Raw genomic sequence first — 11,577 nt, 5'->3', positions numbered from 1 at the left:
TGTCTCGCGGGCCGAGACAGCAAACACTGTCTCGCCCGTCGAGACAGCAAAAGCTGTCTCGCGAACCTGTTTTCTGCCAACTGTTCTTGGAGGTTATAAATACCCTCCTAAGGCCATTTTTCCAGGGGGCTGATCATTGTGAGTACTTCAGAGCAATCCAGAGCAATCCAGAGCAGAGAGAGAGCAGAGGTGCTGATCTTACGGCCAATCCTTGATAATCAGGCTTTGACTTGATTTCAAGAAGAACGACTATCTTACATCGATAAGATATCGTTTCAATTTCTCACTTCGATAAACGAAGTCAGAATCATAAACCCCTCACGGTTCAATCAGAATCTGTGATTTGGTGGTCCACGAGTCAAAGCGCTCCCGGCACAGGCAAAGATCCCACGAAAGCAGTGATCCAAACAACGATCCTGCGTTTATTTTCTCAAGAGTTGTAATTTTCTTTTTGTTGTGTAAAAGAGTCTTATAAAAAGGCTGTTTTCTTTGAATTTATTGTAATCGACCGAAGATATAATGAATTCGACAACAAATTCGACTTTTGGCGAAAACAATGACAAATACACAGAAAACAATACTCAAAGTAAATGACGAGAGATATACGTGGTTCGGCAAATTTGCCTACGTCCATGGGAGGGGTGAAGGGAGATTCCACTATGATGGAGAACACTGACGACTTGCACAACCCACACGCTCCTCCCAAAGAGATGAAGCTTCGATTTTACCCAAGAGAAGACAACCTCTTTCTTGTTCAATCCCTCTAAGTTCTCTCTCCTTTCTCTCGTCAAGATCTCTCCTTTTCAGATCCAAAATCTCTGTTAAAACTCTCCCCTTTTTTTATATCTATTTTCAATCCTAGGAAACAACGTTCCTATTTATATCAAATCCCAGTCCAAAACCGATCTGGAAAACAAAACCGTCCGCTCTCGGATTCCGAGACACCCTGAGGTGTCTCGGCTCGCGCGCACAATGCCGAGACACCCTTTGGTGTCTCGCGCCGTTCACAGTTGTTTTCCCATAATACAGATATTAAGGTAGGGATTATTAGTAAATGTTTTCCAAGCATGCTGATCATTAATCTTTGGCTAAGTTTGGTGCATAAACTTAGCATGGCAAAGTACAACACTACTTTTGTGACAGGAAATGCGTTGGACGTGCATAACGCTTCTTGTGCTTGCCCAGTCTAAATATTATTGTTCATATTTCAAGTTTTTACCTTGGTCAGAAACTAATCTGTATATATAATCCAGTATGCTGAGACCGAAGTTTACAATTTAGTAATTTCCATATAATTTGTGGAATGTTAAGTTGTAAATTACATTAAATCATTCGTTTTTTACCTGCACTTGAGTTATAATCGCTGTTAGTACTAAACCGTTACTATTGGAAAACCAATTTATTTATTGCCTAACAACATTAAAAGTATCTAGATCCTGACATGTTTTGTTCGTTTTTATTTATTTAAGGCAAGGATCTTAATCATTTTGTAAATAAATAAATATAATTAAAGATTCAGTGAGCATGTAGCTTATCTCTTTGTTCTCAAGTCTTTGGGCTGGTATGACATTTGCGCTGGGCTTTGACGTTGGGGGCCCATTCTCTCTCGAACCAAAAAGTTTCGGGTGGGTTTTGGATCCAAATAACTTTAATCAGTCCCCACCTCGCGCTCGTTGCCTCGCTCCTCTCTCTCTCTCTTCCTTGATTTTAACCTCCATGCGAAACATCTCACCCGCTCTATTCGTTTCTTAATCTCTTTATTTTCCAAACCTTGAACGATGCAGGTAATCCTATTACTCAAATATTTTTTTTCTGGATTTTTAGCTTCTTTTTTACCACTAATTTTGCCCAATCTTATTAAATCTTAACCCTATAAAGACCTAATGTTAGCTTCAACGAGATAAATCTTTTTTGTTGCTGTAATCTCTAAAGCTTTATAATCTCTTAAATTCGAACTAGGAAATATGGAGTTGAATCAAGATGAGATTTTGTGCAAGGAGTCTACTGTGAAAAGGGTATCTAGGGTTTTATGTTGATGATCAACAGAAACCTGCAGATAGAATTAGGCGCATTTCAAGTTGTACGAGGAGAGTTTTGAGCCATGATTCAAATCCTGATTTAACTTCGTTGATTAAATTTCTTTCAACACTTTGACGTTTGCTATGTGCCGCGCTGCAGCATTAGAGAGTATATACTGGATATATTGCTTATAATTTTTGGTAATTGTGTAAAGTACACTTTAGTTTTGCAAAAGGTATAATCATTGTTTTAGTTCTCATGTTTCATGTCGCTAGGCAATATTTTCCCAAAAGAACAAGTTTATAGGTAGTTTTATGTAGAAAAGCGAAGTGGGTAGGTATATAGTTTTGAAGTGTTTGGAGTGAGGTTAGCTGCATTCAGTTAAGAATGATGCAGATTTGAATTTATGGAAATTGATTGTTTGCATTCTAGTGCTTGCATTTCATAAGACCTTAAAACTAATGCATGTTTCAATAAGTGATGAATTATATAGAAGTTGCTCAGATAAGATGAAACCAGGTTATTTGGAATATTGTTTGAAAAGAAGTAATTGATGGGTCAGGCCATTAGTATTAGGGGCATACACTAGAACAAACACTAGATGAAGGACTTATTTGGAACTACAGAGGTTAGGACGTGAAACTTTAATGATAAAATGTCAAAAAAATTTGAAGAGCTAAATATTTGGAACAAAATATTAATTCTATCAGGAAAGTAGATCTCTGAAGAATATGAACTATACATTTTCATTATTGTGGATTAGTAGGTTGGTCGAGTGAAGATGCGCAAAAGTCGTAGACAAAGAAGAGGTAACATCTTATAAACTTAGTTGGTGTGTGACTAATTAAAATATTGAAAATAAATATTACTATATTAGGAAAGAATAAAGCTAAGAAAGCGGTTAGTGAAACTACATTTTTGGCACATAAGAACTTGATAACATATGTTAATGTTTGTAAAGCTAATACAAAAAAGAGTTGAGACCCATAATGTTAATTGTTTGAAGTATAAATCTTACAAGTCCTAATCAGTGCTTTAAGAAGCAGTCTGGACTTTGAACTCCATGGATAGAAACAATTCCAAAGCTAACTTCGTCATTTATAGATGTTGCCACTGATACTACTCATTGCTTCTCTGTGCCCCTATTTTACCCTTTTTCTTTTGGCCTTTTCATACTGATGGCGTTATGCTAATATAGCGGAGGCAATGGTTGTTATATTAGCAGCAATAGAGAGTGGCTTATAGGTTTTATTTCTTCATTCTTCGCTATTCCTTTTCTTCTTTCAGTGAAGCGCCATCTATGCTCCATGTTGCTGTAACCACCCTGCAATAATTAAGATATTGTATAGCATGAGTCCTATATATAACAGAACTAAAAATATACTTTGCAAAGATAAAAATTGAAAAGCTGTAGGATGTATCAACATTCCTCTTAGGTGTCAAAATATCTGGAGACTTGAGGAATAGTTTATGTTCATAAGATTTGTTAATGGAGAGACACTTCTGTGTTTTTTGAAAGACTAAAAGAGATTCAAAGTTGTAAATCTAGCGAAGATTAGTATATAACCAAGTAATGGTTGGGAGTAATATTTTCGTTAAGTAGGACCAATAAATAATCATGAGGGAAAGTGAAGAGGATGTTCTACTTCAAACTCAGACAAACAAAATGGAGATTGTTGTTGGAATAATATGTGATCATCGAATAACAATAAAGTTGAAAAAGAAAGTATAAGCTGCTTATATGACAAACAAAACTTTATTGTTCTCTATGTTTGTTAATTAGAATCAAACACTTCTATAAAATAAGTGTAGTGGACATGAGAAGTTTGATGAATAAATTGAGAGCGTAGAGAGAATGATAAAGAATAAATGTGTTTGTTAGATATTAGTGAAAGCTTTTCTTTAGTATAACATGATTATAAAATAAGGTAAATTTGATTGCGTTGGTATGAATATGGTCAAGGTGGATAAATACACCAGTTATAAGTAGATTATGGAGTGTCAAAGGAATATTGATTGACCACAGTGATCATAGTCAGGTAATGAAAAAGAATTATCATTGTAGCTTACCTAATGAGGGGCCTTAATTAGTTTCTATGAGAAAAAACTATAGTCTTGATACTAAATATTGGGACAAAGGTTGTTCTATTATTTTTAATAAAATTAATCATCTTAATCCTTCATTAGTTAGCAAGCATAAAAAAAATTAATTATTCATCTTAGCTATCAAATCCAAGCAAAATTTGATCATTTTTAATCCCTCGTGAAAGATTAACTAATTTAATCTTTCCTCTTAACTATTCTATTTTAACCCCTTGCCAACGGGCACCTTAGAGACTAATTTCAGCACATGAAATATTTCAAGGGATCCCCCCTCCTCTCTTTAATTGATTTCAAATGCGCCCTTAATTTCAAAATACGGTCAGCTAAACCATGCAGTTAAAAATTTAGACCCGACCCGGTAAAGATGAAGGGCATGGCGACATAATAATCCCTCAGTCTGTTGATCGATATAAACCTCAGTGCAAAAATTTTATAGCGAGGAGGGAAAAAGAAAAAAAATCTCACTCTCTTTATTCGTTCCTCAATCTCTTTATTTTCCAAGCTTAACGATGCAGGTAATCCTATTTCTCAAAATTATTTTTTGGATTTTTAGCTTCTTTTTTACTATAATTTTTGCCCAATAAAAGATTTTTTATTAAATCTTAACCCTATAAAGCCCTAATGTTAGCTATAACGAGATAAATCTTTTTGTTGGTGTAATCTCTAAAGCTTTATAATTTCTTAAATTCGAACTAGGAAATATGGAGTTGAATCAAGATGAGATTTTGTGCAAGGAGTCTATTGTAAAAAGGGTTTCTAGGGTTTTATGTTGATGATTAACAGCTATGTAGCACGGACACGAATCCGACACGGCCATCCGACACGCCGACACGAGGCAAATCCTAAAAAATACATAGGATACGTGTGTTTGACACGTGTGTCAGACACGGACACGACACAACACGGCTTCATGTTATGCGTGTCTGTGCTTCATAGATTAACAGAAACTTGCAAATAGAATTAGGTGCATTTCAAGTTGTACGAGGAGAGTTTTGAGCCATGATTCAAATCCTGATTTAACTTTGTTGATTAAATTTCTTTCAACACTTTGACGTTTACTTTGTGTCGCACTGCCGCATTAAAGAGTATATACTGGCTATATTGCTTTTAATTTTTGGCCAACATTGTAACTATAGTCTTGATACAAAATTTAGACCCTTAATTTTTTTACTTTATTTTATTATTATAAATCAGTCATATGCATTTGGCCTTTTCATACTGATGGCAGTTATGCTAATATAGCGGAGGCAATGGTTATATTAGCAGCACTAGAGAATGGCTTATAGGTTTTATTTCTTCATTCTTCACTATTCCTTTTCTTCTTTCAGTTAAGCACCATCTATGCTCCATGTTGCCCTAGCCACCCAACAATAATTAAGATATTGTATAGCATGAGTCCTATTTATAACAGAACTAAAAATATACTTTGCAAAGATGAAAATTGAAGAGCTGTAGAATGTAGCAATATTCCTCTTAGGTGTCAAAATATTTGGAAACTTGAGGAGTATGTTATGTTCATAAGATTTGTTAATGGAAAGGCACTTCTGTGTTTTTTGAAAGCCTGAATGAGTTATTTAAAGTTGTAAATCTAGTGGAGATTAGTATATAACCAAGTAATGGTTGGGAGTAATATTTTTGTTAAGTCATGAGGGAAAGTGAAGAGGATGATCTACTTAAAACTTATTTATAACAGAACTAAAAATATACTTTGCAAAGATGAAAATTGAAGAGCTGTAGAATGTAGCAATATTCCTCTTAGGTGTCAAAATATTTGGAAACTTGAGGAGTATGTTATGTTCATAAGATTTGTTAATGGAAAGGCACTTCTGTGTTTTTTGAAAGCCTGAATGAGTTATTTAAAGTTGTAAATCTAGTGGAGATTAGTATATAACCAAGTAATGGTTGGGAGTAATATTTTTGTTAAGTCATGAGGGAAAGTGAAGAGGATGATCTACTTAAAACTAGGACAAACAAAATGGAGATTGTTGTTGGAATAATATGTGATCATCGAATAGCAATAAAGTTGAAAAAGAAAGTATAAGGTGCTTATATGGCAAACAAAACTTTATTGTTCCCTATGTTTGGCAATTAGAATCAAACACTTCTATAAAATAAGTGTAAAATAAGTGTAAAATAAGTGTAGTGGACATGAGAAGGTTGATGGATAAATTGAGAACGTAAAGAGAAAGATAAGGGATAAATGTGTCCATTAAATATTAGTGAAAGCTTTTCTTGAGTATAACATGATTATAAAATAAGGTAAATTTGACTGCATTGGTATGAATATGGTCGAGGTGGATGAATACACCGGTTGGGAGTAGTAGATGGAGTGCCAAAGGAATATTGATGGACCACAACAATCATAGTTAGGTAATGAAAAGGAATTATCATTGTAGCTTACCTAATGAGGGCCTTTAATTAGTTTCTATGAGGAAAAACTATAGGCTTGATACAATATATTGGGACAAAGGTTGTTCTATTATGTATAATGGTTCTACAAACTATTACTTGACAAAAAATCCTTATAATGAATATTTCAACTCATTGAGGGAGTTACTGAGCCAAGAACAGTATACGAAAAGGAACTATCGTTTTCAAAAATCACTTTGGTCGATGCAAAAGAGTACTTCTGAAATTGTTTATTAAGAGTCTAAACCTATTGATGTAATTAATTGATTCAGAAAATGTTGCAGGATGGAGATAGTGTGGTCTAAGAAAGAAACAAGATTCATGTAGTTATATTAACGAAGACACGTATGATGGGGGACGAGAGCATGTGAACAGTTGGAGGAGAATCAAGCGCCATTCTTCAGCATCTTAGGCTTGCATCATTGTTTACATTAAGTTTAACTGTTACTCAGGGTTACCCATGCATGAGTTTACTAACCATATTCAGTTTGTGGTCTCCAACTCACCATCTCAGCATCCTTTTCCCCATTCAGCAATACTTGTAATGATTTGTCAACATAATTACTAGAGCATCCTTTCAAATCATCCACCTTCGACATGCAGTGTTGTAATTTATTATTATTTTAATTATTCTAGAGGATAACGGTCACACTCATGCTTTCTTTTTTATATTATATCTTCAAATTGAATCGTTTCCATTTTGGTTCTTATTGAAACTATTCATATTTGCCCAGGCCAGTGACAGGTTTAATATTAACTCCCAACTCGAGCATCTTCAAGCTAAATATGTTGGGACTGGGCATGCTGATATGAGTAGATTGTAAGTTGCTGGTGTTTGTTAATACGTTTCTTCCTAGATTCAATTGTTTAAGAACATTTTCAGGTTTTTTTGTTCTCTTTTAACTGCAGTGAGTGGGCGGTTAACATCCAACGTGATAGCTACGCATCTTATGTTGGCCACTACCCCCTTTTGGCTTACTTTGCTGTTGCTGAAAATGAATCAATTGGGAGAGAACGCTACAATTTTATGCAGGTACGACATAGATAGACATCTTGTGTAGTGCTTGGAATTTGCCATTTATATTTCCTAATTTCAAATTTTAAAAATCTGATCATCTTGCATCATGATAACCTTACATCACTTTGGACTGGAAATGACAGAATTAAGTATATTGTTTCGTATATTGGTTGCATTCTTTATATATAACCTAAGTGCAAACCATCTCCTCATAGCCTATACAGAAAGACACACAAAGTTGAGGAGTGTACTAGATGCAGTAACATCAGTAATTTTACCTCGCACAGCAGGGTTCACACTGAAATTGTCTGCTGGTGTAATGATTTCATCACAGATGAGTGGCTATCTAGTGTTTTTAGAGACATGCAAATAGACACAAATACCTATACTTTCAAGATGATATTTGTGTCCGCAAAGCTCTTTTCTGCTAAGGTGTCCAAGAAGAACATAGGGTACAATGGGAATTGGTAGCCTGAACAACCGGATTATCCACAATGTCTGATTCTTATGCTCTGTGTTTGTGATGGTTAAGTTAACATCTTGAATGTGGAGCATTAATTTTACTACATCAAAAGAAAATCAGCAAAAAGCTGAGTTAGCTAGAAGATGAGGTCTCACATATCATTAAAAAATAAACTCAAATTTCTTAGTCTTGTTGCATAGGTGAGGTGGACATTTTATGTTTATTTTTCATCCATGGGATGTTGATCTGGTCAAGGCATTCGGTACGACACATGTAGCGCAAGTGTTAAAACATACCAACGGCGAGAGGATAATTGGAAAGCATGTTGGTATATCCTTCAACTTCAACATTGAAAGCATGTTGGTGTATCATTCAACTCAACATTGAAGGTACCCTAGTTAGATGCATGGGTTTTTTCACTAGTAACTGGTAGGCTTCAGCTAAAATATTCGGTGGTTCTAACTTGTTCTTGACCATTTCTGCTTCAATTTTTTTAGATCCTTGTTTTCTCTTTATTTCAGGCATGCAACTAAGAATACTCATATATGATGTGTCATCAGTGTATATATGTACTAGCTTTAAGGATATTAACTGTATTTCATGTCACTGATTCCTACTGAAAGCTACGGGCCACATAGAGCAAGATAATATATATTTGTTATGCCCCTTTTTTTCCCTTTTGGCTAGTCTGATAAGCATCTTTTGGATGGACGGGAGCCTCACTTAGGTCAAACTCATAATTTCTAAGACTTCCAGTTCCATGTATATGAAGTGAATTCCTCTGTTAGGTTATAGTTTACTAGCAACTGTTATAGGCACATGCGTTTCAGGTATTCGAATGGAGACTTTAAATGCAGGCACGCAGCACCTTGGTAGCTAACAAATATATTTCGTTTTTCACCTAGGTAACTCTTGTAGAGAAAAGCATCTGCAATTAATGATTCCATTTGGTAATGTGGATACTTGACTGGGTAAATAAGTATAATTAACATACTTGGTGTGGCCATTTACTATTGTACAATAATCTATCAGACCCAAATTTCATGGTGTTAGATATCAACACCTGAACTATGTTTTACCGACTCTGCTATGTTCGAATGCAGAATTGAATGACATGATTTAATGTTCCTATACCCATATTTCCAGGGTATAAAAAGACAACCACTTGGGAACAATACATAGGATCAAATAGGATTCTACTTCCCAGTGTGAGAGCGATCCATGATTCCTGATTTTAGTGAAGATGTCTAGAATCGATTGAGTAAAGTTACGGACTTTGGTGTCACAATGTCCTGACTTAAGTAAATTTTCTAAATGTTCCTTCACTGTACACTGCATAGTGCCCTATTATCATGGGGGTGAGATGTTCAGATGCAAGCTTTTCTGGTTCTGCAGTACTTTATTAAACTCTACTTTGTCAGTGGATAACCATGCACGCTAGTACCCTAAGCTGTCCAAAATTGGCACGTTAGTACATTCTGCTAGTTGCATATATATCACATGTCATTTTTGTATTTTTTGACCCATTTATTGTTGTAATTACAACTTTGCCTACCCTCCATCTTTTTATTAAATTCTACACTATTTTTTTAAATACCTAATATCCTTCATTCTTTCCCAAGTTCCCTTCTTCTTCCCCAAACATCAGACAAAATATTAACCAAAAGCCCAAACCATGAAATCTTTATATCAGAGAGAACTCATCAGTTCCAATTGATTCAGGGCCATAACATTCACTCAATTAACTTCAAACAAAATCTAAGTAAAATTGAGCACAATAGACCCATGATTTCACGCACCCAAACCAACTTTCGGAAAAATAAAATAAAATAATAATTCAACTTTGTAACACCATCTCTAACACTAATTGACCCAAATTTATCCGTTTAGAGCTTGCGTAGCAACTGCAATCCAGTATTTTCCTATCTTCACCAAGATCTCCAGTTCATCTCCAGTTCATGATCACAACAAAAGTTCAGAGTTTTCTTCTTCCCTCACATTAAATCTTGGGTGCTGTTGAGTTGGGGAAAATTGGTAAAAGGTAAACTGGGGATTGTTTTACCGTTAAAGGGGATTAATTATAATGGAGGTGTATTTTCGGCTCTACGGGTATTTTGTAATGATGTTTACAATATTCTAACGGTGGACAACTTAGGGTATTAGTGTGCTATTTTTTACAATTTAGGCTATTTAAGTGTAAAAGGTGTTGAAACAATAGGGTATGCTAGTGCCATTTAGCCATAAAATTCATTTGCTTTGGGAGAATCAAGGCTTGATGTCACAAGGCATATTTATATGCTTATCTTTTGTAGGAAACCATTTTTATTGTACCTTCTTCAAACTCTGTCGTGATACAGTGAAAGCTTAAGCTTTTGCTACTTGATTGCTTAGGGATTAAGTTGTTAAGATAAGACTAATAAGTGACTCTTGTCTATACATTACCCTTTTTGCTTTGGGCCAAACCTCTGTCTCATGTGTATACCTTCTAAATATTTTACTCATGAACACGACTGCATTTGATTGGTTTGTAATAAACGCCAGTATAGATTGTAACTATCAACATTATTAATTCGTTAATCCTTTCATAATTGCTTGTTTTGGTGTAATAATTCCGGCCTATCCTTTTACTGGAGTTTTACGATCTTTAATGTGGTAGCGTGCAATATTGATATGCAGGCTTAGTATAAACCCTGAGTTGTTTTGGATTTCTGAAGCGTATTCTTAGTTGTCTGAATCCCCAGATGCCTAGCTTAACATGTCAAAGAACAGGAACATGGAGGATTTAAATGACCGTGTCTTTTTTCATGTCGATCATCTCATGTTATATTATCTTAGAAAAATATTTGTCCTTTTTTGTTTGCTTTTTAATTGGTCCGCTGCTGCCTCTACTCTTCTCTTGTGGTTTATGCCAAGTTTAATGTTTCCTCATCTCTTGCAGAAAATGTTGCTGCCCTGTGGTCTTCCACCAGAGAGAGAAGAAGATTAGGTACTGGAGATCTTCAAGCCGGGCTATCATTCCTTTTATTTTATCGTCTTCCCTTCCGTTGTATGAAACAAAATGTTTGCATATTTCTATTTCCAAACTAGATGCTCTTCAATGTGAATTGTAGGAGATATAACTATTCTTATTACCATCTATGAACTATCGTATGAATTGAAAGTATTTCTGGTTCGCATATGAATTGAAACTATTGTATGAAATGAAAGTATTTCTGGTTCGTATTATGTCAGGAGTACAGGGTAATTCTGCAAGGTGATTTTTTACATACTCTCGATAAGACCGTTTCTGCTTCAGCAGCGGTACAGGGTAATTCTGCATGGTATTCTTTACATACTCTGGATACACTGTTTCTACTTCAGCAGCAGTTATAGCTAGGTGTTTTTGCTGTGTTGCTGCTGTAAGACTGTAAGCGACTTTGGGGCTGTTTGGTATAGCTTGCCACCACAGCGTGCAATTGAATTGTTGATCCAACTGTTATTGCGTGCAGGTATTATTGTTGTTGTTGGTTCTATTTGCAATGTATAATAAGCAACTTGGTTTCAGTTTTAATAAATTGGGGGGGGG

The 11,577-nt window shown here is 35.2% G+C and overlaps 1 protein-coding gene across 1 annotated transcript; it reads left to right on the top strand.

The window, feature by feature from the left end:
- Positions 1–1,644: 1,644 nt before the first annotated feature.
- On the top strand, positions 1,645–11,213 carry LOC109828288 (uncharacterized protein At4g14342). The gene is made up of 4 exons (XM_020395312.1): positions 1,645–1,784; positions 7,266–7,351; positions 7,441–7,564; positions 10,951–11,213. Exons 1-4 carry the CDS (start codon positions 1,779–1,781, stop codon positions 10,996–10,998), a joined length of 264 nt encoding a protein of 87 aa, XP_020250901.1. The 5' UTR covers positions 1,645–1,778; the 3' UTR covers positions 10,999–11,213.
- The last annotated feature ends 364 nt before the right edge of the window (positions 11,214–11,577 follow it).

The sequence above is a fragment of the Asparagus officinalis genome, unplaced genomic scaffold, assembly GCF_001876935.1.
Source record: "Asparagus officinalis unplaced genomic scaffold, Aspof.V1 AsparagusV1_Un968, whole genome shotgun sequence".
In the NCBI taxonomy this organism is placed as follows: Eukaryota; Viridiplantae; Streptophyta; class Magnoliopsida; order Asparagales; family Asparagaceae; genus Asparagus; species Asparagus officinalis.
The sequence above is the reverse complement of the archived record's forward strand: the minus strand, read 5'-3'. Positions and strand labels throughout refer to the sequence as shown.

Excerpts from the sequence above, each read along its gene's own strand:
- LOC109828288 (XM_020395312.1), top strand. Across the intron at positions 7,352-7,440 it reads CATGCTGATATGAGTAGATT|TGAGTGGGCGGTTAACATCC; the intron begins GTAAGTTGCTGG and ends TTTTAACTGCAG. Across the intron at positions 7,565-10,950 it reads AACGCTACAATTTTATGCAG|AAAATGTTGCTGCCCTGTGG; the intron begins GTACGACATAGA and ends CATCTCTTGCAG.